The sequence below is a fragment of the Nothobranchius furzeri genome, chromosome 14 (genome assembly GCF_043380555.1).
Source record: "Nothobranchius furzeri strain GRZ-AD chromosome 14, NfurGRZ-RIMD1, whole genome shotgun sequence".
Classification (NCBI taxonomy): domain Eukaryota; kingdom Metazoa; phylum Chordata; class Actinopteri; order Cyprinodontiformes; family Nothobranchiidae; genus Nothobranchius; species Nothobranchius furzeri.
This window is the reverse complement of record NC_091754.1, coordinates 39,145,143-39,173,135: the sequence shown is the minus strand read 5'-3', so window position 1 is coordinate 39,173,135 and position 27,993 is coordinate 39,145,143. Positions and strand designations below refer to the sequence as shown.

The 27,993-nt window shown below is 43.3% G+C and overlaps 1 protein-coding gene and 1 pseudogene across 2 annotated transcripts; one reads left to right on the top strand and one right to left on the bottom strand.

Annotated features, from left to right (window-relative positions):
- Positions 1 to 27,246, bottom strand: slc35a5 (solute carrier family 35 member A5). Of its 2 annotated transcripts, XM_015965691.3 has the most exons (11): positions 27,156 to 27,243; positions 21,947 to 22,022; positions 20,805 to 21,048; positions 20,631 to 20,729; positions 20,109 to 20,239; positions 19,919 to 19,986; positions 19,652 to 19,840; positions 10,890 to 11,090; positions 10,695 to 10,822; positions 4,121 to 4,389; positions 1 to 253 (listed from the first exon to the last, which is right to left on the bottom strand). In XM_015965691.3, exons 3-11 carry the CDS (start codon positions 20,947 to 20,949, stop codon positions 185 to 187), a joined length of 1,299 nt encoding a protein of 432 aa, XP_015821177.1. In that variant the 5' UTR covers positions 20,950 to 21,048; positions 21,947 to 22,022; positions 27,156 to 27,243; the 3' UTR covers positions 1 to 184. The 2 variants fall into 2 exon arrangements, with proteins under 2 accessions (XP_015821177.1, XP_054602510.1); XM_054746535.2 differs by lacking the exon at positions 21,947 to 22,022 and having other exon boundaries at positions 27,156 to 27,246.
- LOC139062699 (uncharacterized) lies at positions 5,445 to 9,005 on the top strand (annotated as a pseudogene).
- Positions 27,247 to 27,993: the final 747 nt, after the last annotated feature.

The following is a 27,993-nucleotide window of genomic DNA, read 5'->3' as shown; positions in this document are numbered from 1 at the left end:
TTGGACACATCAGAGGAACATCTACACACAACAAGACCCCACAAGATAGATGTAAGAAACATTCTGGAGCAGATATGAACCAGCAGGAACCTGCTGACAGCAAGAATGAAGGTCCAGCCAGTATGTTCTACAGGGTTCTGCTGTTCAGACTAACGAAAGAGTTTATTAGCAGCACACTTCCAGCTCACAGTGACTCCTCCTCAGACTCAGAGTCTGTGTTGGTCTTTGTCAGGAGCTCCAGCTCCTCACCATCCTGCAACACAAGAGGACAAAAGAATGAATCCAAGAGGTGTCCATATCCAGGACATGAGCTGGAGTACGGACCTATTTCTCTCATGATGGCTGTCTAAACAATTGCTGCTCTAAACTCCATCAGCTTTGGTTCAGGTTCTGGCTTTTCCACCACACATACACTAAGTTTTAATCAGTATCACTGCCATTGTCCATTCTGTCCATCAATCCAATTCCTGATCAACAAACTCATTCATTCCCGAGTAGTTTAATATGTGGCAGAAAAATCCATTAGTTTATGAACCCCGTGGAATCGTTAATAACACCAACACTAACAGGGACAAATGAACTTCTTCATGTTGCCTCGTACGGCCCTCTCTCTGTGAGCTGATGGCAGCAACAGTACAGAGGGTGACCAGGGTTGTCTATAATAGCTTTAGCTTTCCTTATAACCCTTGATCTGTATGCCTATAAGAGTTCTGCCATTTAGACGATGTAATTCAGTCTGCGCTTATCTTTAAGGGTGAGAGACTCAAACCAGCAAATAAAAGAGAAAGTTAAAACAGAGTCAATAGAACAAGAATAAAACATTTTCATAAAAGAGGTGTCCACATTAAAACTTCTCAATTTTCTACATAAATACAAACGCTGGTGAGCCTTAGCACAGACTGCATCTGTATTAGCTTCAGAGGTCAAACGACTGTCGATAATTGTACCAAGATATTTATAATGTTGCACAGTTTCAACAGCCTGACCATGAATTAAAATTGGAGGGCATGGTGGAGGCTTCTTCCTAAAGTCAATTACCATCTCTTTGGTTTTTGAAACATTAATCTGTAGTGATGAATGCTCATACCAATCAATAAAGTCCTCCACCACAGGGCCATGATCACAATCCTGTCCATCAAGTAGACACAATTACAGAGTCATCAGCAAACTTTATGATTTTGCCTTCCCTATTACTCCGACACTCATTTGTGTAGGAAATAAATAAAAGTGGAGAATGAATACAAACCTGAGGCAATTGGTGGAAGATAAAAGCACATCTGATAAAACGTCATCAACCCTTACCCTCTGGGTTCTGTTTATGAAATCCGTCCTGATTAATGTGGTGACAGTTCATAAGGCGGGTAGCTAAAACGTGGTTGTACAGGGTAGGCCATTTCTATGGATACACCTTAATAAAACGGGATGGTTGGTGATATTACCGTCCTGTTTGTGGCACATTAGTATATGTGAGGGGGCAAACTTTTCAAGATGGGTGGTGATCATGGTAACCAGTTTGAAGTTGGCCATCTTGGATCCAACTTTTGTTCTTTCAATAGGAAGAGGGTCATGTGACACATCAACCTTATTGAGAATTTCACAACAAAGACAACGGTGTGTTTGGTTTTAACACAACTTTATTATTTCATGAGTTATTTACAAGTTTCACTTTTTCACAGCCATTGACAGGTTGAAGAGGTTAACACTTAAGGAGCGGATCAAAATTGTGTTGGTATCTGGTGAACGCAGTAACCCGGTTCATTGCAGCAGATTTCAATGCAAGACACCCTATGAGACCACCTATCTCCCATGCTACAGTTAGCAAACTGCTAGCTAAGTTTCATGAAACTGGTTCAGTTCACGTGTTATGGAAATTTTATATTTCATTACTTTAGTCCTATTAACAGATCTATTAACTGAATGTCCTGAAAGCACACACACACACATTCTTGTCCTGCCATCCACACATGCACACTCACTCTCTCACACATGATCCACTCCCATTCCTTTCTTATCTTAAGTATAAATAAACTCTGTGACCAGATGTTCGGGGCATTTGCCCTGTGCACTTGCCACAAATCATGATTTGGTTGTATGTCTGCCTCATTGTCTCCTTTTCTCTCTCTAGCTGCAAGGAAATGGGTTTATTGATAAAATATATTGATAAAATCCCTAACAACATGTCACTGGAGAGTGGCATTAGTTGAACATCCCTTTGGCGGATATTAACTCCTCACAAATGGCACCCTTACAAAACTCCAGCTACTGCAGCATCTCAATGAGGATGACCCAGATCGGCGCACAGAATTTGCAGAATGGGCAAAACAAAAATGAAACAGGACCCTCAGTTCACGCAGAAGACTTTGTTCAGTGATGAGGCAAACCTTTATGTGAATGGTGAAGTTAACAAACAAAACCACTGCCATTGGTCTGACACTAACACACATTGTTCGGCAGCCTCGCCTCTGTCAGTGCGCCCCATGGACGCTGTGGCTACATCGTAGCTCATCACCATCAGTGTGTGAATGTGTGTGTGAATGGATGAATGATACACTGTAGTGTAAAGCGCTTTGGAGTCCTTACTCTGAGAGGCGCTATACAAGTGCGGGTCATTTATCATTTATTGGATAGATCCCTCCAAGACTGTTGGAACAAAAAAAAGTGATGGTATGGTGTGGTATATGGGTACAAATATAGTGGGGCCATTCTTCATCAATGGAACCCTCAAGGCCACTAGATATTTGAAATTGCTACATGATGATGTGTTTCCCTCTTTATGCACTGAAGCAGGCACGTTCCCTGAGTTTGTCCAGCAAGATGGTGCACAACCGCATTATGGGTGTCAGGTCCGAGCATTCCTAGATGAACAGTTTCCTGGAAAGTGGATTGATTGTCGTGGGCCAGTTGAATGGCCCCAAGGTCTCCCGATCTGACCCCCTTAGACTTTTATCTTTGGGGTCATCTGAAGGCAATTGTCTATGGTGTGAAGATACGAGATGTGCAACACCTGAAACTACGGATACTGGGAGCCTGTGCTGGCATTTTTCCTGCAGTGTTGCTATCAGTGTGTGAAGGGTGGGAGAAGAGGGTTGCATTGACAATCCAACACAATGGGTAGCACATTGAACACATTTTATAAGAGGTCAGAAACTTGTAAATAACTAATAAAAGAATAAAGTTACGTAAACACCAAGCACACCATTGTTTTTCTTGTGAAATTCCCAATAAGGCTGATGTGTCACATGACCCTCTTCCTATTGAAAAAACAAAAGTTGGATCCAAGATGTCCGACTTCAAAATGGCCACCTTGGTCACCACCCATCTTGAAAAGTTTGCCCCCTCACATATACTAATGTGCCACAAACACAACGTTAATATCACCAACCATCCCATTTTATTAAGGTGTGTCCATAGAAATGGCCTACCCTGTACAATTAAAAGCTGAAGAAAAGTCGATAAAAAGCAGGTGAATGAAATGCTTTGCCCCATCCAAAAGTAGTGTGTTGGCTGCATCATCAACACCCCTGCCAGCTCTATAAGCAAACTGTAAAGGATCCAATCTGCTTCGGGTTTCTTTCAAGAGGTCAGATTTTATGATCTTCTCTAAAGACTTCATAATCAATGAGGTCAGAGCAACTGGAAGAAAATCGTTTTGAACTTTTGGAGATTTAAACTTGGGCACGGGTAAGATCTGGGTACTCTATGAATTCGGAGAGACATTGTGAAAATAAAGGAGAAGATGCCAGGCAACTGTTTGGCACAGTTCTTAAGAAGTTTTCCCCGAATGTTATCAGGGCAAGGCCTCTTCCCCTCCTTCACCCTACCAAAGCTTAGACACTGTGCTACTGTTCATGTTCATTAAAGTGCCAGTCTGTGCAGGTGGAACATCTCTGAACTTAGACAACTCATCATTACAATTCTGTACATCGTAACGATTATAAAAAAGATTCAGATAATTTGAAACTTCTGAATTTGACTTGCCAGGCAGGAGTATTTGACTCTTGGACCATATTCCCATAATAGATTTCACTCAATAGATTATACAGTCAGTTAGGCAGCAACCAATCAGAACCCTACAGAACCTCAACCATTATTACCATGCAGTGTGAGGTGTGCTGCTTACCCCTCTTGACCTCTCAAAAACCTCTCCATTGATGACCCTCAGCTTCTCTTGTTGCAGGCTGTACTCCGGGTCCTTGGGCCGACTGGCGTTGTAGATGAAGATGGACAGGAACACCATGGGAGCCTGCAGGAAGAAGTCCAGCGAGGGGCGGAAGTCGAATATGGAAAGGGAGAGTCCAGTGACCAAAACAGTGGTGATCTGGCTGGTCAGCACGTGGAACATGTTGTCTCTGAACTTCAGGATGAAGGCCACTGATAGACCCAGGGCGGCTGGGGGGGTAGAACATCAGATATTTGGTCTGCTGGATGTCACATTTGACACAGATGGAGCCAGGTCCTGGTTCTAAAAACAAGTTCTAATAATTATGCTCAAATGAAAACTACAACCCAAATTTTCCCAATACTCCACTCTAAAGGTCAGAACAGAAAATGTAAGTTGATGAATGAATCTGCTGTCTTCAGGTCGATTATCATCACTATAATTGGTGATGAAAACGGTACACAGAGGAAATTATATAAATGTAGCCAACAGAACAGGATTAGACTCCACTGGTCTACTGCTATTGCTCATGTTCTTGAGTTTTGTCTTTGGAAAAACGTGGCAGTTAAACGGTCCTGGTTTGGGCTTAAGGAGTTGAATGTTCAGCAGAAAAACATCCTCAATAAATAACCTGGATGGCAGTAAAGTCTTGTGCATTAATATTCAATTCTATTCCATTCAAGTTTATTTATAAAACACCAAATCAGGACAAGAGTCGTCTCAAGGCACTTCACACAGTAAACGTTCCAATACAGTCCAGGGGTCTCATTTATCAAACATTGCGTATAATCCTTACTAAAATTTTACTTAAGCTCAGCAAAAAAAATATGTACTACACAAACACTGGACCCCTACAGCAAACATAATACCAAGAATATATGGAACGCCAAAAATACACAAACAAAACACCCCACTTAGACCAATAGTAGACAGCATAGGTACACCAACATACAACATGGCAAAAGAAATCAGTGAAATCATCAGCCCGTTATTAGGTAACACAGATCAACACTGCAAAAATAGTATAGAACCGGCAAAAGAACTAAAAAAGATTACAACAGAAGATAACGACATACTCATCTCACATGAAGTCACATCCCTGTTCACAAAAACACCAACCCAAAAAAACATAGACATAGTAGTTAACAGAATCAGACAGGACAAGACTTTACACAAAAGAACAAACCTAACAGCAGATGACATAACACAACTGATAGGACTGGTAGCTAACTCCAGTTACTTCACATAAGACAACACAATATACAAACAACTGGAAGGCTTCGCCATGGGTAACCCGTTATCAGCCACCCTGTGCCAGTTTTTCATGGAAGACCTGGAAAAAAAAGCCGTAGCCACTGCCCCCCCCCCAAACAGCTAAATAAAACTATGAAAACGCTACGTAGACGACATACTGGGAATCATACCAAAAGGGCGAACAGAAACACTAACACAACACTTGAATAACATTGACGACACGGGCAATATAAAGTTCACATATGAGTCAGAAACAGATGGCAGTATAGCATTTATGCAATCAGGGGCTGTGAACAAGCTGTTTCTCCCCTCCCTGAAAACAATCATCAGGTGATCTAGGTCTCAACCATTGCAATCAGCTGGTGCATGAACACCTGTTTCCAACTAGTAGCACAGCATAAGTTTGGTGGCATAACTGAAGTGTCAGCGAAAGCGTCAGCCCTTGTGTCTCAGCCCTTCCGGGGTAAAGACTTACGTGTCTACCTGCGCGTGTCCACAGAGCAGGTACACAGAACAAACAAGCTCGACCCAGATGCCGCTCCATCGACACCTTGCAAAATGTGCCATTATCCTATACCTGTGATTACTGGTTTCAGAGGAAGGTCACACACAGCAAAACGCTTTCACAACCTTCAAAACCTCCGCTCTCTAAAACCAACTCCCCCCAAAGAGATCCACCTGTCTATGGGACTGTGGAACTGCCAATCAGCTGTAAACAAAGCAGACTTCATTACCGCATATGAAAACCACCTGTCACTTGATGCACTGGCTCTAACTGAGACCTGGATCAAACCATGTGACAGTGCTACCCCATCTACTCTCTAAAATTAACCACACTTTCTCCCACACTTCTCGTGCATCTGGCCGAGGTGGTGGAACGGGCATGTTAATTTCCAACAAATGGATATACAGTCAGTTGCTACCCATCCCTAAATACAACTCCTTTGAATACCATGCCATCCAGGTAACTGTACCGAAAAAATTGTTTTTGGTTGTCATATATCGACAACCAGGTCAACTCCGAGACTTTCTTGATGAACTCGACACCCTGCTCTCCTCCATTCATGAGCACGACTGTCCCACAATGGTCCTTGGAGACATGAATATTCACCTGGACAATCCCAGCTCATCAGGCTTCCTGTCACTAATGTCATCATTTGATCTAAAACTAGTACAAAGTCCTCCAAGTCACAAAGCTGGAAAAACACTTGACCTCATTTTCAACAGAAACTGTGCCATAGACACAATCTCTGTCACACCGCTGCATCTTTCGGATCATTACTTCATCCATTTCAGCACAACTCTACAAGGGAGGTCCACTGCTTACTCCCCAGTGGTCTCATTCCACCGCAACCTCCGCAATCTGGCACCCAACCACTTCTCCACTCTTGTTGCCTCCACTCTTCCATCTCCCAGCACATTCTCTGCTTATGAAGTGAATGATGCCACCGAGTCACTCTGCTCCACACTCTGCTCTTGTCTTAACAACTCGTGCCCTTTAGCCACTAGACCTGCTAGATTCTCTCAGTCGCACCCTTGGCTAAATGATACCCTCCGGTCTCTACGCACCAATCTCAGAGCTGCGGAACGGAAATGGCGCAAAAGATCCTGGTGACCAATTGAAATTTCATGAATTACTGTCCTCATTCTCTGCCAGCATCACTGATGCAAAGAAATCTTTCTACACTGACAAAATTCTCAGCTCTACTGACTCTCAGAAACTATTTTCAACATTCAAAACTCTGCTCAACCCTCCGTCTCCACCTCCAACCAACAATCTATCAGCTGACACCTTTGCCTCATTCTTCACTGACAAAGTGGCAGCTTTAAGCAAACAGTTTACTCAAATGGCCATTCCTGAACATTCGCTACCACAAACTCCTTCTAGCCCAACCATCTCAAGCCCTACTGCTTCACTTTCCTCTTTTTCCCCTCTCACTGAGAACTGTGTGTCCAAGCTTCTCACATGCAGCCGCCCTACTACATGCCCACTTGACCCCATTCCGACTAAGCTGCTCCAAGCTATTGCTCCTACAGTAGCTGCAGCAGTCACACATGTGATCAACGCTTCACTGACATCCGGTACATTTCCCACCTCTCTCAAGCATGCTCAGGTTAAACCGCTGCAAAAAAAACATCTCTTCCTCCAAATCATGTGGAGAACTACCGACCTAACTCTCTCCTCCCTTTTCTGTCCAAAATCATTGAAAGGGTGGCTTTCAAGCAGATCACAGAATACCTCTCACAAAACTGTCTGCTTGACCCTTACCAATCTGGGTTCAAAAAGGGCCACTCCACTGAAACTGCTCTGTTAGCAGTGACGGAATCCTTAAAAGAAGCTAGAGCGACAGACAAATCCTCAGTGCTTATCGTGCTCGACTTATCAGCTGCATTTGACACTGTGAACCATGGCTTCCTTTTGTCCACAGTCTCTAGCATGGGCATCACAGAGAAAGCGCATGCCTGGTTTGAATCGTACCTCACAGGACGATCATTCAGTGTATCTTGGCTTGGACAATCCTCTACCGTGCACCATCTTGCCACAGGAGTTCCCCAGGACCTCTTCTCTTTGCCAAATACACCACCTCACTGGGTAAGATCATTTGATCACATGGCTTCTCCTACCACTGCTGTGCAGACGACACCCAGCTCTATCTGTCATGTCCACCGGATGACCACACTGTCTCTGCACGAATATCAAACTGTCTCTCTGACATATCAAAATGGATGAAATCCCACCCTCTCCAACTCAACCTCTCTAAAACTGAACTACTTGTCATCCCAGCAAAACCATCCATACAGCACAATATCTCAATCCAAAATGACTTCCTATCTTTGGCTCCTTCAAAGGCAGTTCGAAATCTGGGTGTTGTGATTGATGAACACCTAACCTTTAAAGATCATGTTACCTCTGTTGCTCGTTCATGCTGCATTGCGCTGTATAACATACGAAAGATCAGACCATACCTAACACAACATGCCACCCAGCTCCTAGTGCAATCTACTGTCATCTCCCGCCTCGATTACTGCAATGCCCTTCTAACTGGTCTTCCAGGCTGTGCTGTGAGACCTCTTCAAATGGCCCAGAACGCAGCGGCGCGTCTGGTCTTCAATCAGAATAAAGAGCACACATCACCTCTCTGTTCATTGAGCTCCACTGGCTACCGCTAGCAGCACGCATAAAATTCAAATTGCTAACACTAGCATACAAAGTCCTAGATGGTACGACTCCCATCTACCTGAATCCTCTTGCAAAGCCTTACGTCTCGGCCCGGCCGCTCTGGTCATCACAGGATCGTCGGCTAGCAGTGCCTACACCACGCTCAGGACAATCCAGACTCTTCTCATGCACCGTTCCACAAATGTGGAATGACCTTCCAAGCACTACCGGAACTGCGGCTTCCTTTTCAATTTTCAAGAAACTACTGAAGACCCTGCTCTTCAGAGAGCATCTTCTTAACTAGCACCCTCCCTGCACCTGTCCCCTCTCTCTACCGTCCACTCCGTTGTTCCCTCCTCTCCATGATTGATGTCAAGTTGTTGTTGTTGTTGTTAGCCTCAAGGGCAACATGCCGATTATCACTTGTAAGTCACTTTGCACAAAAGCATCTGCTAAATACATAAACATAAACATAAATAACCCGGCAGACCGATGGGACCCTAAACATAAACACATATAGGAAACCAACACACACAGACCAATATTCATTATGGACACCGCACCATACACAAAATGTCAGTAATCAGAACATTATATCACCGAGCAAACATGGTAATAGAAGAGACCGTAAACAAGAGGACAAACACATACAACACGCTTTAAAGACCTGCGGATACCCGACATGGGTGATAAACAAAGGAAAACAATGAACAACAACAGAAAGTAAAGAACAACCAAATCAAAGAACCAGAAACCCAGAAAGACAAGAACCAAAACCAGTGATAACCTTACCATACATCAAAGGCATAACAGAAAAAATAAGAGCAACAATGAAAAAATACAACATAAACACACCAACAAAACCATACACAACAGTTAGAAACAGGCTAGTACACCCAAAAGACAAGATACCAGCTGGACTTAAATGTGGAGTCATTTATGAAATCCCATGCAAACTCTGCAATAAAACATACATAGGAGAAACCGGACCCCAACTCAACACACGAACAATAGAACCTAGAAAGGAGTGCGAGAAAGAAACAAGTCAAAAACACACAAGAGCAGCAAAAGAAGAAGCAGAAAGCACAATAAAGAAGTCAGCCGTAACAGATCACTGCACAAGAGAAAACCATATAATGGACTGGGACAACACAAGGATCATAAACACCGAACAACAGAAATACAAAAGATGGATTAAAGAAGCTATAGAGATGAGGAGACGTGGATGTGGGACCATGAACAGGAACGATGGAGTTTACACGTTGGATCGCACATGGGACTGCATCGTCGGAGAGGGGAGAGCGGGCAGCAGAGGGCGACAACGTTCTCTGCTGCCCGCGGATAAACAGAATAGGAAGTGACGCCACCATCAGCGTCAGCTCTGAGGATGTTTGCAGCCGCAAACGAAACGTCAGCAAGGTAAAGAAAAATCTATCTGTGTTTAAAAAAGAACCAAACATGGAAGGTGTGTCTTCTTCACAGTTCCACGTGAACTGTCTGATCTAAGCTTCAGATCTACATCCAGAAACTGCCAGATCTCTGCATCACTCCCGTCTGCAGTCTCAGCTAATTCTGTTTACAACAGCCGACTGACTGCCGGTGTTTCCTTCATTTTCCATTATTCGTGTTTTTCATGTAGATTTCATGCAAACGTATGTTGGGCCTGTATTCAGTTTTACATGTAGAGAGGAGTAAAAGATATTTAGTAACTTGAATTAATGTGTGCTGAAGTATGAAAAAGCTACGATGTGAGAAAACAACCTGAGAAAAAAAGCATCAAAACCGGCGATAATCGAATCACGAGCTACCTAAAACCGAACAGCCCCAGTACAAAAGTGCATTAATGTCAGTAATCCATCTTAGACTGAGAGACCATCTAAAGCAGAGGTACGGAACCTTTTCACAATATTCTGACTCTGAGATTTTGAATGTGGGGTTTTCATCAGCTGGATGCCATAACCATCACAAGTATAACAAATAAAAGCTGAAATGTCTGTCTTCGCCTGGAATGAGTCTGTCTCATTGACTAGTTTCACCTTTGGCAGATTCTCTTTTTCCAGTTTCATCTGTAGACTGTTTCTGCTGTTTGTGTCTTTGAGCAGAGCAACCATCATTACTCACCAGTGACCAGCACCAGACCCAGAGAGTAGATGTTGTGTCCATAGAAGAGGCCACAATGGATGGTGAGACCTCGGACCTCCCTGCTTAACCCCAGGGTCAGAGCGTTGAAGACCACACCAAACACATACCTGAGGAAACACACCAACTTCACCATCACACACACGGTTCCTCTGCTGCTCCTGAGCTCATACTCACAGTTTACTGTTCTGGATGAAGATGCTCTCGGTCATTTGATCTCCCTCTTTGAGGATCTTCTCATTGTAAATGTTGGCCATGGCAGAGATGAAGCACTGGAAGAGGATCAAAACGTGGCCAATGCCCAAAGACTGAAGTGTCCTCACTATCCTTTCCCTCCAGGCCTGGCTGGGCAGGGAAGAGTTCCACAACTCAGAAGCACTGAAAACAAACAACAATACACCAGTTAACAATAAAAGATTTGCCAGGCTGGAAGAAACAAAACTTCTGGTCATCAAACCATTGTGAAAGGTGTCAAACGTGTTGAATGCTGCAGGTTATATATCCCTTTTGAGTACACGAACACGTATTTATATGTACATGTAAAGTTAAGCTCCGCCTACCTGCTTACAGTGTCTACCAGTGTTCCACCCCTTTTCCGATGCATTCAATTTGAAGGAGTTAAAGGAATTTATATTTATTCCGATGGGCTACAAACATTGCAGAAAACATTAACTATCTTTTAAAACTACTAAATATGTCAACGCCAAAAACACGAACCTTTTGATACTAAATTTGCTGCGATAGCCAAAAACTGCTGAAGAATTGTGAAAATAAAATGTACACATTGTCCTAATTCACATTTGATTTTGACATTAAATTATTTGACAGCTAAAGTTTTCAGTTTGTGTGTCTTTATTGATAATCTGCTCTATGCATGTACACCTCAAAGTACAATACTCAGCTCCACCAGTCGGTGGCACTAACACATCTTAGAAATAGTGTTAATGAGAACAAACACACTTTTTCTTCCACAGCTGCAGGGATGATTTCAGCTCTATCACCATCTATCAGTGGTGTGGTGGTCAAAGGCTCGTGCTGTGCAGCGATCGTTTCAGAGTGTGCTCAAGATTTTTCTATTTTTTGGTTCGAGGGAGCCGCGTGAATTTTGGCAGGAAGTCAAACCAAAACAGAAGATAATTTTAAAATCATTTTAAATGCTGTTTTTACAGCAAAAGATGGATTTAATAAATGTAGCAAGTAAATGTTTTTTCTATAGCACTTATCACATATATAGAATCACAAAGTGCTTCGCATAGATCAAAACAAAATAAAGCAAAGTCATTAAATCATAAAGATGTCAAACAGAAATAGATTAACATCAGAAAAAGTCATAAAATTCTAACATTTCATAAACAGATCAAAGATTATTACAAATTTGAGTTAAAAATAAGAAAATAAAAGGCTTAGGTAAAAGCAGCTTTAAATAAAAGGGTCTTTAGCTGTTGTTTAAATGTGTCCAGACTGTCAACGCTGCATAAGGATAAAGGAAGATCATTCCAGAGTCAAGGTGCAAGAGTCTGGAAGGAACGATCACCTCCACTTTTATATCTGGTCTTTGGAACTTCTAGAAGGTTCTGGTGGGTGGATCTGAGGGCTCGGGTTGGAGCATAAGGCTTTAACAGGTCAGTAATATAGAGAGGAGCTTGACCATGTAGAGCCCTGAAAGTTCTAGTCAGGATTCTAAAATGAACTCTAAAGTTAACGGGTAACCAGTGCAGAGACATCAGAATAGGGGTGATGTGTGCTCCTCTGTTTGCTCCAGTTAGGAGCCTCGCTGCAGAGTTCTGGACCAACTGAAGGCGGTCAAGGGCTTTTTGTTAAAACATGTGAAGAGTGTGTTACAGTAATCTAGATGGGAGGAGATAAAGGCATGGAGAACCATTTCTAGTTCATGTTTTGACACCAACCTTCACAGTTTGGAGATATTTCTTAAATGATAAAAACAGTTTCAGACCAACGTTTCTGAGTGGCCTTCAAGAGACATTGATTGGAGTTTTTGACAAGTAATTAAACATTGTGCCCACATTTTCTAAGTTAACGCACATTTCTTCTTAACGCACAAACTCACTGGTGCGCCTGCAGCCTTTCAGAGGCGAAATGCCTTACAGTCCTGTGAGGGACTGAGGTTTGAAGGAGATCTGAAGTGTATCAAATATATAAATATTACATGCTTAGAAATTATTGCCTCAGAAAGTAAAAAACATGTAGTGGGATGAATCTACCAAAATGTTCCTTTTCAAAGACTTGTTTTCTGTCCTGTCTGTTATCTCCTGCATCTCCTCTCAGTCCTAAAGAAAAACTGCTACCTGGCTTCATATTTTTCACCTCATGAGTTACCTTCGAACTGCAGTTCAAAAGATCTACTGACCGAAAAAATAGCAGAGTGCGTGCTGTGCCGCCTTAAACAACTGACAGGCCGTGGGGCAGCGAGGCTCAGTAGGCCCCCTACAGGAGGAAATATGTGTGCGCTGGTGGAGGAGGTGATCTGGATAAATGTTTTTGTCATGTGCTTGTATTGCATTCATTGTATCAGTGGTTGTCCTTTTCTTTATTTTTCTGTCCATTAAACCCTAATTCATGCAATCATCACATCACAAATCCACTAATACGAAAGTATCTTATATGGTATCCCGTCCAAATCCCTCACCAACCTTCAACACATCCAGAATCTCCTAACCCACACCTACTCCAATGACCACATCTCTCTCATTCATTCAACACCTGCATTGGCTTCCTCTAACTCAGAGCATCACAAGTCCTCCATAACCTGACCTGCTCCACCACCGTGCCCCATCCCACTCCCTCCTCTCCCTCCCCCAACTATGACCAAGCTCTGGACCTGGGGAGACACAGCTTTCTTTATTGCTGCCCCCACCCTCTGGAACTCACTCCTACCGCCCCTCCACAACTGCTGACCTCTCCACCTTCACAACTCTTCTCAAGACTCATTTTAAAACAGTTTGAAGTCTATTTTTGATTGTTGCATAATCTGTTTGTTTTATCTGGATTCTTACAGCAACTCTGAGTGTTTAGAAAAGAACTTAATGAATAAAATGTGTTATTATTCTGTATTACGAACCTAAGATGCACCGAGGACGTACCTCCCTGTTTGTTTATCTGAGTGGCGCACTGGCCCGGAGCCAAACGACGATTCCTACCAGGGCGCCTCCAGCAATGTTTATCCGGTCCCGGGAAAACGTCGGAGGATAAGAGGTAAACGAGCAGGCATCCAGGTGAGAATAAGACTTCTCTTAAAGAGTGGTTTATCTAATAAACATCGGTGTGATCTTCTAGCTTCTCTTTCTTTGTTTGGCGACTTGAGCGCCACTTCTGCATTCCCGCCAGGCCGTGTTGCGGCGCGGTTTCTCTGTCCAAGTTTTTTAAGGTCGGTTTATCCTCATTCCTCAGTGGTTTCTCCTCCTGTTCCCTCCATAAGTGGTTTTTACAAACACCGTGGATCTAACCCTGCTAATTTACGTCCACTAACTCCAGCTGTTTCTGTAGTTTCTGATTCCTCCACCTTACTCAGCATGGCTCTATTAAATACCCGCTCTGTTAACAATAAGTCCTTCCTGCTCAATGATCTAATTCTCTCTAAAAACCTGTATTTTCTGTTTCTGACTGAAGTTCGGCAGCAAACATCAGATTATTCTGGTCTGATTGAACTCTGCCCGAGTGGTTATTCTTTTCTTAGCCAGCCCCGGGGTTCTGGTCATGGTGGAGGCCTAGCTGTTGTTTTCAGAGACCATCTTCCATGTAGCTCTACAACCTCTGGTCACTTTGCTTCCTTTGAACTGCAGCTGATTAAAGTCGGGCGTAAGGACCCGTTCTACTGTGCTGTGGTCTATCGTCCACCTGGTCCAAACAGTTCTTTCCTTCAGGAGTTTAGTGACTTTCTATCCTCCACTGTGAAGCAGTCCAGACTCCTGATTATTGGTGACTTTAACATCCACGTTGATGATCCCTCTGATCACTTTGCCATGAATTTCTCCAGCCTTATGGACTCCTTCAGCTTTGCCCAGCATGTTTCTGGCCCCACACACACCAGGGGGCACACTCAAGACCTTGATTTTACCCTGAGTCTAAATGCTGACAGTGTCCTGAGGACGTTTATATTTCAGATCACCATTGCATTTTCTTTAACTTATTTTTCATTTTCTTTAACATATTCTTCGAACAGAATATGATCATTTAATTTTGTGTGATTATCAGTAAGATTTTATTTTTAATGTCTACAGTGGTTCCCAAACTTATTTAGCCGCACACCCCCTTCTATGTCCCGACCATGACGACGCACCCCCCCCCCCCCCCAGCCCCCACATCGGGGCATGGCTATATATATATATATATATATATATATATATATATATATATATATATATATATATATATATATATATATATGAGATGTCAAGCTAAACAGACAGGGTTAAAAAAATTCCCCATCACTTTCATTTTTTAAATAGTAATTAATAAACATTCGATACCATTACAATTTCCTTTGATTTCATTTTAAATAAATATTTAGAGTGCCCAGGAAGCACATAAACAATGCAATTTAACGGTTTTCTTAAAGTAGGAATGTTTAACCTGTGCGGCCAGAGCTCTCTCCTTCCTTCTGCTCTGCATAAACCTGAGCTGATCACCTACTTGTGCGTAATCAAATATCAATAGGGGACAAGATATAGCCATGATGTTCACTTTTGCCTCAGACCGACTTATTGCTGTTTTGGTGTGGCTGAATCTGCGATCCGCTGTCATGCGGACTGGAACAACAAATGCTGCAGTAACATGAGATGTGGTCAGGTTCATGAGGAGTCACTGGCTGGAGCGGACCCGACTCATCCCAGAAGCTAATATCTTAATTTGACCTTGAATGAAAAATAACCTCTTAAAAGTTTTTATCATGGTGGAGGCAGCGTTCATTTCTGCCTTCAGTCTGACGGCTCGCCGGAGTTAAAGCAGCGTGTGCGCTTATTGAATCTGTGTGTGTGTGTGTGTGTGTGTGTGTGTGTGCGCGGCACAGCCGCTCGAGTCACCGCGTCTCGCGCTATTTAAACCAATGTTGTAAAATTCCTTCTGCCCAGCCCAGATGTGCTCACTTGTGCACCCGTGAGCCGTGGTTCCGCTGGAACGCGTCTGACCTCTGACAGACGCACACTGAACTTCAGATCTTCAGCGCGCTGTTAATAGCTTGAATGGGAATCATTTCTTGTTATTTTGTTACATCCACAATGTTCTGTGTGTGAGGTTTACAATGTCAGAACACCTGCATGAGACATGTGTTAATTACAATCTGCCAGAATGACTCGCCACCTTCAGATTCCTCCAACACCGTTAAAAATGATCAAATACGGAACATATCAGCATGCGCAGGCCAGAGTGCTGAAGCTCGGCGCATTGTTATTATGAAGCTAGGGCACATGCGGAGGACACGCGTGCACGCGCAAAAATATACTTGTTTTCAATTACATTTATTGTGCCCACTTACTTTTTCTTTGGCCCACCCACAAATGAGTTTCTACGCTAATGGTGACATATGACAGACTTCTCTGAGCTCCGCAGCCATTACACTTTTCACCTCGCGCACCCCCTAGCGGCAGCTCGCACACCCCCAGGGGTGCGCGCACCACACTTTGGGAATCCCTGGTCTACAATTACTTTATTATTATTATTGTTATAATAGTTATTTTTATTCTTATTATAATGTTCGAAATAAAGATTTCATTCATTCATTCATTCATGTCAGTTTCTGCATTCCCACCTCCTGCTCGCCGTCTGGTTAGTTCTCATTTTCTTAATGAGAATAGAGCTGAGGAAAATAATCAAATAATCGATGCATTGGGATGCAGACATAAACGATTCTGCATCGTAGAAAAGTAGGCCATAATCGATTATAGTGGAATGCAGTTTTGTTTTTTTTACAGTGGCACCAGAGCAGCATCCAAATCTGTCAGAGTGAGCGTCCTCCACATTTACCAAGTGGTTCTGCCTTAATGTGGTACTGCAGGGCTGAGCGCTAGAGTTGTAACCTGAGACCGAACCGGAACCGAATCAGCCCGACCGGTTCTGTTGGATTTGGGCCGTGAATTATGTTAAATGAGCGGGTTGTCATGCGGCGCGCTCCGCTCGCTCGCACAGCAACTGAGAGAGAGAGAGAGAGACTGCTGACACAAGAGGGAGGATCGGAGGACGCTCCTCCAAACTGATGCTCCAAACACGCATTATTTTTTTCATAATTTAATTATTATTTCTCCTGGAAGCGCTCAGTCAGACTGAGTGTTGTGATGCTGGGAGATCCGGTCTCGGGGAGGGGGCGGGGTCAGTGACGGCGGCTGCAGCGTGATCTTCTGTCTCTTTTATTTAGGGACACGGAGAAGTTAAAAAGAGGGAGAAATAGAAGATAAACTCGTTGTGTTTGGAGGAAGAAGAATACTGACTTGCATCCCAAGAACACCATACCTACTGTGAAGCATGGGGGTGGGAACATCATGCTTTGGGGCTGTTTTTCTGCTAAGGGGGCAGGACGACTGATCCGTGTTAAGGACAGAATGAATGGGGCCATGTATCGTGAGATTCTGAGCCAAAACCTCCTTCCATCAGTGAGAGCTTTGAAGATGAAACGTGGCTGGGTCAAAGGTTATGTTACAAAGTATTGAGTTGAATTTTTGTTATTGACCAAATACTTATTTTCCACCCTGATTTACAAATAAATTCTTTAAAAATCCTGCCATGTGAATTCATGGATTTTTTTTTCACATTCTATCTCTCACAGTGGAAGTGTACCTATGATGTAAATTACTGACCTCTGTCATCATTTTAAGTGGGAGAACTTGCACAGTCGGTGGCTGACTAAATACTCTTTTGCCCCACTGTATATATATATATATATATATATATATATATATATATATATATATATATATATATATATATATATAAATATATAGTTTCTTACAAAACGTTACATACATAAATGACCCACACTTGTATAGCGACCCACACTTGTATAGCGACTCTCTGAGTCAGAGTACTCCAAAGCGCTTTCCACTACAATGAATCACACAATAGTGGTGATGAACTACATTGTAGCCACACTAGGACACACTGACAGAAGCAAGGCTGTCAAAACACAGGCCCACTAGTCCCTGTTATGGCCCCAACCAGGTCTAGGAACCCGTGGGAGGTCCAACACAAAAAGATGACTAAATGAGCGGACTTCACTTCCTTATTATTTACACAAAGTGTTCCAACGGGAGGTGAACGGATAAAAAACAATTAAAAATAAATGAGAAATGTAGTTTTATGAGGTATTAAATCAAACTGCCTGTTTTAACTAAAGAAACCATCCTTCAACCAGGATGGGAAGAAAACACTACTGAGGTGCATCATGTCAAATGGTTAACTGATTGGATCAACTCGGTTGTAAACGAAACGTAACTCTTACCGAGAGTGGGTTCGGCTAAGAATACTCATAAGGGCCTTACCAGTACGGGGAACGGAAACCAACCAATAAAAACCTCTACCTGCTTCAGCCCAGCTCACAAACAAGCAGAAGAGAGGGGAGCTTGCCAAACAAACCTATGGTTCTACAAAAGCTTCCCTAAAGGTGGAGAGCACAATAATCCCTGGTTCCTTCCACTCTGAGGCCTAGTCCACACGTAGCCGGGTTGTTTTTTTTTTAAACGAATATCCGCCCCTCCAAAACTTGCATCCACACCACCTCATTTTAGAAAAAAACTGTCCACACGTACCCGGATAAATACGTTGTTAAGGACATGCCAGACCTGTAGGCGGCAGTACTTCCCCCGTTCTTAACCTCGTCCTTCGTCTGTGGTCTTCCGCAAGGAGCAGTAATTCCGCTTGCAAAAACAAACAAGCAAAAAGCACTTGGACAATTGATAAAGCGAGCGCAGCTCTGAGGGCATCCATGCTGTTGGCTAGTGTAAACACAGGTCGCACACGTGATGTCAGCATTTTTTGTCGCGGAAAGTGACGTTGCGGACCTTAAAACTCCGGTTTTGTCCGTCCACACGCAGACACCCAAAACGGAGGAAACGCAGATCTTCACTTTGGCCGGAGTTTTTAAAAAGATCCGTTTTCATGTGAAAAAACTCCGTTTTCATGTGGATGACAGGCCAAAACGTAGAAAAATATCTACGTTTTGGCAGATCCCCGGCTACGTGTGGACAGGGCCTGAGTCTGGGTGTTTCTCAATGTCAAGGCGCCTGGCCTTGTGAGGCGATGTCTTGGGAGGCCAGGCGCCTTGCTTACGAGGACAGCGCCTAGAGAAGTCTGGAGCTGCCTGAAGCAAAAGGCGAAGGAAAATGGTAAATGGCCTATATTTGATATAGCGCCTTCTAGAGTCCTGGAACCCCCCAAGGCACTTTACAACACAACCAGTCATTCACCCATTCACACACTGGTAGGGATGAGCTACAATGTAGCCACAGCTGCCCTGGGGCGCACTGACAGAGGCGAGGCTGCTGAGCACAGGCGCCACCGGTCCCTCCGACCACCACCAGCAGGCAAGGAGGGTAAGTAACTTACCCAAGGACACAACGACTGACAGAGCCTGGGTTCGAAACTGCAACCCAACAATTACACGGAAACCCCTGAGCCACCATCTCCCCAAACATCAACATTGAAGAGCAAATGAAAGCAATGGAAGAGTCACATTGCTGTTGGCCAATTAGAGGCAAGATTTCAGGATATTATGAATAATAATGAGCGAGAATCCAAATCCTGCCCTTTTCTGCCCACTTCTCCTTGGACTAACTCCTACTTCCTGAAACAAAAGCACCACAGCTCTTTTTCCATAGACAACGACCCACAAGGCGTTCATTGATACTAGACACCACTGCAGGTTTATTGGGAAAAAAAAAAAAAAAGTGAATGAATCCTTTAAGAACCTCTACATCTGCTCAGGTGCATGCTACCTGCTGTTCCTCATCTGCTCCATGAGCTGTGTGTAGAGAAGGCAGGAGTTGGAGGGTGTGGAGAGGGTTGTTGCGTGGAGGCCCGGCACTGATGTGGCGTTCTGGCTGCTTCCTGATCCTGCTGTTAAGGAAACAATGGCCAAGAAGAGAATGAGTAGGGATGCCCACTGGACCCAGGACAGACGCCTCCTTAAGACAAAGAAACAAACAAAATGTCATCAGCAGTGAGAGTACTCGCAGAGCCACGGCTGATAGTGAGTCACTTACTTCAGAACTACTCTGAAGAGAACAGCCGTAGTCAAGATGACAACGTTGGAGAACAGCACGGCCATGGCCTGGAGGACGAGGACAGATAACCAGCTAAGTCACAAACGATCGTGCTCACAGAAGCTGGTCTGTTAGAGTCGATGTGATGAGATCCACATTCAGCTGGATAAACAGTTTCATCTCCACCCACCGGTTGCAGGTAGGTCATCACGTGGAAGATGATTAGGTTGTCCAGAAAGTACAGGAAGGCGGGGACAGCCCACTTGAGGGACATGAGAAAGGACGAGCTGGAGAAGCTCAACTCTCTGCATGACCGACCCTCTGAGGACAGAGACGTGTTTTTTCAGGACTTCCACTATGGCGAGATTTTAGATGCTGAACAGTGACTTTAGGGGATTTAAGTAATCAAGCACATGCTGCTGAATAATAAATTCACCTGATTGTCAATAATCTCTTAATCTACGTTCATCTGTCAGAAAAACCCCAGAAGCAGCTGTTAAATGCAGTCATTCTGGATGCAGACGAAAAGCATCTCATGACACAAAATCAGCTGTTTAACTGCTCTGTAGAGTTCTCCTGTATGAAATGTGACATTTTAATCATGTACCACTAACCCTCCACAAGAGGACGCTGGAGGGTGCTCTACATGGGGTTCTGAAGATGTGCAGACATATGAAGTATCTGAAAACCCTAACTGTGATCCTGTGTTTACCCCGAACAATGATCCTGACTGACATCACCAGACAGAAGAGCAGTTTGAGAGCTTCAGCCAGCAGATTCACAGATGCAGGGAGGAAGTCATACTTGTTGTCTGAAACAGAACAAACACAAGGTAACATCCTGGGATCGAACCTCTCCTCGGATTACTTCTGCTGGTTCAACTCACCAGCGTTGGCAGAGAACTTGAGCAGAACAATGCGAATGGTCCCCAGTGTTACAAACCCCACAGCTAGTGCTAGGGTGTAGGCGCAGGTGCGTGAGCAGAGCCTGCGGTAACGGCGGGGGGAACAGCATGCCATGGCCAGGCCCATGGGGAAGGCGGTGCCACCTGCTGGATCTTACAGACACGTACAGTATCAGAGTGTCCGAGGTTTGAAGTCAGGCCCGGATAAATAACATGCCACGTGCATCTGCAACAGAAACATGCCAAAGCTGTTACACAAGCAAGCGGCCAACATCTGACTCGTCATCATGAGTGAACAAATCAGGTTTCAGTTCAAAAACACTAAATCAACCACAGAACTAAATTAAACCACTGCAGCTTCCTGTTCACACCCCCACCCAGGGCTGGGCGCAGTGGCAGCTTGTCCATAGGGGCGCCGCCCTCAAATATGAAACTACACTTTGTGTTCATGAAGCTACTATAAATGTGTCTGTTTTGCCTAACTGTGAGTGTCTACTTTCCATCTGAATGTTTACTCATCACTTTCGTCAGCTGTCTCACTAACAGCCAGTTTCCCCCAACAGGGCCCGTCGACCGCACTTACCAACATAGCTGTGCGTATTTCATGCATAGGAACGACGTTACGCATTGTGTGGTGTAGAAATGTTCCTAAACATAAGAACCGCTCAGACCATGAACAGCATCTAGCGGTAGAACGGGAGAAACGCAGCACTGACGTCTCAGCCGTCCACACATGTTCCTCATCCATAAAGGATTTCACCACATAAATAATTATGCCGGTGGAAAAATAGCCTCTTCCCATAATTGGTGCTAAAACTAATCAGGCATGTGATCACATGTGATCACGCGCTGCACTCTGGGGCAGTGGCGGCCATGTTGATGGCTTGTCAACCGTAAACATGAAGCAGAGTTGGGAGAAAGAAAGTGGAGCACAACACGTGTAAACCCCGATTAGGATGCGGACTACACCGGGACAGGTTTAATATGGAAGCCAGGGACCAGTTTATGGACTAAGTCCATATGAACGAACCAACAAAGAGCGGAGCACCGACGGCGAATTGTTACCGCAGCAGTTCTGCTTTACAGATGTTTCCAGATATCTTGTTTGTGGTGCGAGTGCTTACACTTCAGAACAGGTCCGGAGCTACAAGTCGTCATGTGCAGTTTTGAAACGGAGCTGGAGATCATGAAGCCTGCAAACTGTGATAACAGAAATACGGACAAAGGTAAGTTAAGCTAAGCTCCACGTATCTGAGTATCCCTAGGTGCTAACCAAGTTCACATGCGTTTCAAAAGTGCCCAGATGTTATACACTACTGTGTGTATATAAAGATATTATAACCAGCATCCAGAACAGCACACATGCTGGTGTCCTTCAGCAGGGGTGTATATACACAACTTTGAACTTGGGCTCATGCATTCACAACGACTGGTCATTTTGTTATTTTAACTGTTACTATGACTTCTGTTTTTCTGATTTAAAGTAACTTTTAAAATCCTTAAATTTGACCGTCTGACCCTGTTCTATGAGAAAAAGTAAGTAACGTTTCATCATTTGTTTTCTTCCAAGTCCCTCCCCCGTTACAGCTAAACCAATCATTTCTGCCAGCCAACCGCGTTGACCAGTGGCACTGTGTTTCCACCAGGGGGCGCTGTCAGTCAACAAGTAGAGCATCAGTCACCATCGTGGACAGTGGTGTCAGAGGCTACATGCTAGCGGTTGGGCTATGAGTTCAGGCTGATTTAGAGAAGTTCCTGTTTAAACATGACAGATTTGATTAAAATGAGTAATTAGCAGCTGCTGCAGAATCTGATGAAGGCTGCCTAAATATATCCACCCAGGAGTTTCTTATGGCCTGCCATTGTTTATTCTAACCAAGTGTGTATCTGCAAAAAAAAAAACAAAAGGTAATGCACACACTTCTGACAGTAGAACAACAGAGTGTAGCTATATCCCTCTTTCCTAATCATTTTCTGTCTTGCTTTCCATAGTTTTAATCACTATTTTTTTTCTGTCTCATTTTAAACATTTTTAAATCATGTTATAAAATCTTTTAAACACGACAGGCCCGGTAACGGGACTACTTCCGGTTTTATATGCAAACTACACAAGTACATAATGGGAATAATGCATATATATATATATATATATATATATATATATATATATATATATATATATATATATATATATATAGATATAGATCAGGGTCTACAGGGAAGACCTGAAATGTGATATATCAGATGTGCAGTTAGCAGAAATGGCTCACGATATTGAAAAGACAGTAAAAGACATGACAAAAGCATACAGTGAACTAAGAGAGCGTAATGTACCATCACATGTTATAAGGTGCAAAATGGATTCTTGTGAATCTGTGACAAAGGATATTATGAAAATGACTTCTGAGCGATTAGCAGCCATAGATGAATATGATGGAGATCGAGAAGGGCAGCGCTTCCATCAGCTCTTAACTTCTGAACATGCAAGGTCCATATATGGTACTGTATCACAGTAAAGTTGCCACTCTGATGCAAGCATCACAACCAGAAGAATCGATGCAGCTGCAGAATTAGCTGCTAAGGAGGCTCAGTATAAAATTGCACAAGAGGAAATCAAACAAAAGGAGAAAATAAGAGAAATGGAAGAGAAACACAGGCGGGAACTGGATGTGCAAAAGTCTAAACTAGAGCATTTACAAGCAGAAAAGGAAAGGCAAGCTGCACGTGCTAAATTAGAGACTAATGACAAGGTGATATGGAAAGTCAGTCAGTGACTGTTGCAGAACAATGGCACTAGTTTTCTCAACAATGATGTTGCACAGCCAGCCCCGGTGCTCTCTACAGGTTCATATATCCCACCTGTGCAACAACATGCATCCATTACCCTCATCAATTCTCTACAACAACCAAACTCTCATATTGCCACTCCATTACCTCCAACAGACATTTCTCTGCTGGCTAAAGCTAGCCAAGATAGCATAGCTGTAAACAGAATCCCAGTATTAGTGCCCGTCATATTCAGTGGAGAGCCCATAGCCTACACTTCCTTCAGCTCACTAGTGGACTGTAAAAGTATACCTCCTGCTGATCAACTGCACTTATTAAAAAGATGCATTACTGGTCCTGCACTTAAAGAGCATTTTATCGTAGTGATGAAGAGGCATATGCATGCATGGAGAAGACTTGATCAGCGCTACGGTCAGCAATCTGTTGTCCAAAAGGCCGTTAGAGACAAACTGTCTAAGTGGCCTAAAGTCCATTGACAGGATGCAGAAGGTTTACGGACATTTTCTGATTTTCTCACAACCTGTCTTCAAGCAACACCACATGTAAAGGGCTTGGAGATGCTAAGTGACTGTGAGGAAAACCAAAGGTTCCTGCAGAACATTCCTGAATGGGCTGCATGGGTTGAGGAGGTGTCTATATGATACTGTTGGTGTTGATATACTCAATTTTTGTTTCAATAACAGTGATCCCATCATGCTGCTGGGAGGTTTCAGATGGTCGCAAGTCGCTGTAGCAGATGAAGACTCACCTGTTAGGCTGACTTTGGTGTGACCCGCTGATTCTTCATCAATACCTTCTCCTAATGCAGCTCTTTCTACCAGTGTTGCCTTTCCCAGGATCTACAGATGATCTTTTTTGTATTCATTTTCTTCTTCCCTTTCCTCATTTGTTTTAATGACAATTAAACTTTTATGATATTTAAAAATCTTTTTTTTTCCTATTTTTGTACTTGTGAAGCGCCTCATCATTTTTGTCTTGAGGTGCTTTATAAGGCCGGGGTATTCAACTCTGGGCCTGGAGGGCCGGTATCCAGGACATTTAGTTGTAACTCTGTTACAAAACACCTGATTTCAATCAGCAGGTGATTAACAGCTTTCTGCGGAGCCTGATGAGCTGTGTTGGAGCAGAGAAACCACTAAAACGTGCTGGATACTAACCTTCCAGAAACAGAACTGAATACCCCTACACTAAACTGATTCTTCTTCTAAACATGCACAATTTTGCACTTTCTTCATCCAGTTGAATTCGGTCAAATCCAGACGACATCTACCTTTGAAAAGAAGCATGCACCTGCCATGGCACTCGTGACGTACCATACCATACCATGTTTATTTATATAGCACGTTTGAAAACAGCATGAAAGCTGACCAAAGTGCTGTACAGTAAAAAGGACAAACCCCAAGATAAAAACAGATAAAAGTCATTTAGGAGGTAAGAGGTAAAATCTAAAAAATTGTAAAGGAAACATACAACAATAAAATACAGAGTCACAATAAAACGTAAAAACACTAAAAGCTAGATCATTGAATAAAAGCTAAATGATAGAAGAAGGCCTTCAGTACCAATTTAAATCGACCCTGTCTGGGGCCTGTCGCATTCCAGAGTTTAGGAGCAGTGAACACAAAGACCCGCTCTCCACGAGATTTATACCTCATTTTCAGGACGCACAAAAGCAAATGATCTGCAGATCTCAGGTTTCTGGTTGGAGCATAAGGCTTTATCAGTTCTGAAAGATAAGCCGGGGCTTGACCATTCAGAATGTTGTAGACAAAGGCTGCATGGTGGCGCAGTGGTTAGCACTGTCGCCTCGCAGCACGAAGGTCGCAGGTTCAAAACTCGGCTGCGGCCTTTCTGCACGGAGTTGCGTGTTCTCCCCATGCATGCGTGGGTTTCCTCCGGGTACTTCGGTTTCCCCCACAGATCACAACATGCCCTATAGGTTATAAATTGTAAGTCGCTTTGGATAAAAGCGTCTGCTAAATGAATAAACATAAACATAGTAAACAAAGGTCAAAACCTTAAATTGGATGCAGTATTTAACAGACAGCCAGTGCAAGCGTGCGAGGACGGGTGAAATGTGACAGCGTCTCGAGGTGGTTGTCAGGAACCTAGCCGCCACATTTTGCACTCTCTGTAGACGCTCGATTGCTGAGGTGCTGACACCAACAAGTAGTGAGTTGGCATAGTCTAAACGTGTAGTTACAAAGGCGTGAACAACAGACGTAGGACTTTATGGGTAACTTGAAGAGTTTCTGTTTAATCTGTCTATTTAGGTGTTTTGGGTCAATGCACAGTCTTAGATCTCAAATCTTCTTCTTCACTGTAATAAGATTAACAACCCAGTCTTGTTGGTTCTTCAACCCATCTCACAATCCCATTGTCAATGAGTTTTTACTTTAACCAGTTTAGTCTTTACTCTGTTTTTCAGCATTATTACCACGTTCCTGGCTGGGTAGACTACTGGCTCTGCAATGTAACTGTATTTTGTACTTGTCTGGTAGGCATCCAACACCGTGAAAAACATCTTTGTATTTTTCCACAGTTCCTTATGTTGATTGTTTGACTTTTGTATTTCTCATGTGCAGTCTTTGTACTCAGAATGGTAGTGCCAGTGTTTTATTAGAATTAGTCCTATCCTCTCACTTGCCTTGAGACCAAGAAAAGGCTGTCTGTCATTTTCCACTAAGACAAACAATGAACATCCTTCCCCGTTAATAGTAGCTCTGAAAACTCCCCTGTGCGTTATAAGTTGGTTATTGAATGCTCTCAGGTTGAGTTTTTTAGGTCCCACTGTAGGTTTTGAACTCAGCTTCTTGTAGTACTTGTATGGTAAAACATTTATTTGGGCACCTGGGTCAATCTTTAGTTGTACATTCACAGCATTTATATCCAAATGTGCAATCAGTTATTTACTGACATCCATTCTTGTTAGTGCATCAAGATAAACTGGTTCAACCACTTCCTTGTTACAGGTAGACTTTTTTCCCCTGAAAAGCAACATTTTGCATTCTCTCTCTCTCTCTCTCTCTCTCTCTCTCTCTCTCTCTCTCTCTCTCTCTCTCTCTCTCTCTCTCTCTCTCTCTGTGTGTGTGTGTGTGTGTGTGTGTGTTTTATCTCTTGTGCCGATTGAGTTTCCTAGTTGAAAAAAATAAAAGTCTAAACAAATAGAACCAGATAGACCAAAACACGGTAGATCTTTGCAGAGAATGTAAATATTGAGTTGTCTATGGGATTAATAAACAAGTTCTGAGCCTGCTGAGTTTCAGTGAACTCTGTTGAACCGGACCTCCATCCGAGGGGAGATTAAGTCCACAATAGAAGATAAATCTGCTGAAATATGGTACACACACATTAAATCAACTCGAATGTTTATCTTACTCCAGCTAGCAGCTCGGCGTTATTAGCATCACTAGCATAGCAACTCCTCTACTTCCTCACGTGTAAAGAAGTAATAAATCAACTCGGATTCTCGTCTAAACATCTGACACAATCTTCCAAGTCCTTATAGCAGCGGTAAGACTGTAACTCGATTTCAGGATGACTTACCCACAACTTCTCTATTTTGTGAGAAGTTAGCTTTCAATTTGTCAACCAAAGAGCATTTCCGGGTTACTGTGCGCACTGCGCAGGCGTGTCCAACGCATAGACCCCGCGTCATAGATCATACATATTAGCTAATCCCTCATCCGTGCTGACGTCCGTACGCGGCGGCCATCTTACTTCGGACAACTGCCCTCCTCTAACACTGGTGTTTAGTGGTGCATGCACTATTTAAACAACTCTAACTTTCTCAATTTTCAACCGATTTTTATACGGTTTGATTTTTTAGAAACATTAAAGACATGGCTATGAAATATATCAGCTTTGGCGGGAAACTCCCTTTATTTCACTCCACTTTTCAGCCGTTTTCCCCTATCCTGTCAATTTCCCATAGACTTACCGTTTTAATGTCAACAAGATCTGCTTCTGATGAACTAGCTGTAGTTTGTAAACTGAAGTCAACTTATAAATATAAGTTTTAAGATACCTTATAACTTACCATATCAACTTAATAACCAGTGGTTTGATGGGCTGTGATCGTCTGCTCACTGATGCCTGGCAAATTGCCCACTCTGCTGCTCTGATGACCCTCACGGTACCTTCAGATGGGACCACAAGACCCCCGTTGTTCTTCAGAGTCAGCAAATGGTAGCTCTGGTCATCACAGGCAGATGCAGCATCCATCACCAGGCTGGCACAGCAGACATCACAGGACAGCTTGGTCATGGCTCGCCGAACAACAAATCCTGAAATTACAATTACCAATGTAACTGGACAGTGTGGTTGCCTTTATACTTTACATAGGCCTATAGAACAACATGATGTCAGGTGAAAAATCACACAA

Bases quoted from the DNA above. Each gene is read 5' to 3' on its own strand.
- slc35a5 (XM_054746535.2), bottom strand. From the start codon at position 20,949: ATGGGCCTGGCCATGGCATGCTGTTCCCCCCGCCGTTACCGCAGGCTC. The intron at 20,730-20,804 runs GTGAGTTGAACC...GTTCTGTTTCAG, and splicing joins CAAGTTCTCTGCCAACGCTG to ACAACAAGTATGACTTCCTC. The intron at 254-4,120 runs GTAAGCAGCACA...CTTGTGTTGCAG, and splicing joins TTTTTGAGAGGTCAAGAGGG to GATGGTGAGGAGCTGGAGCT.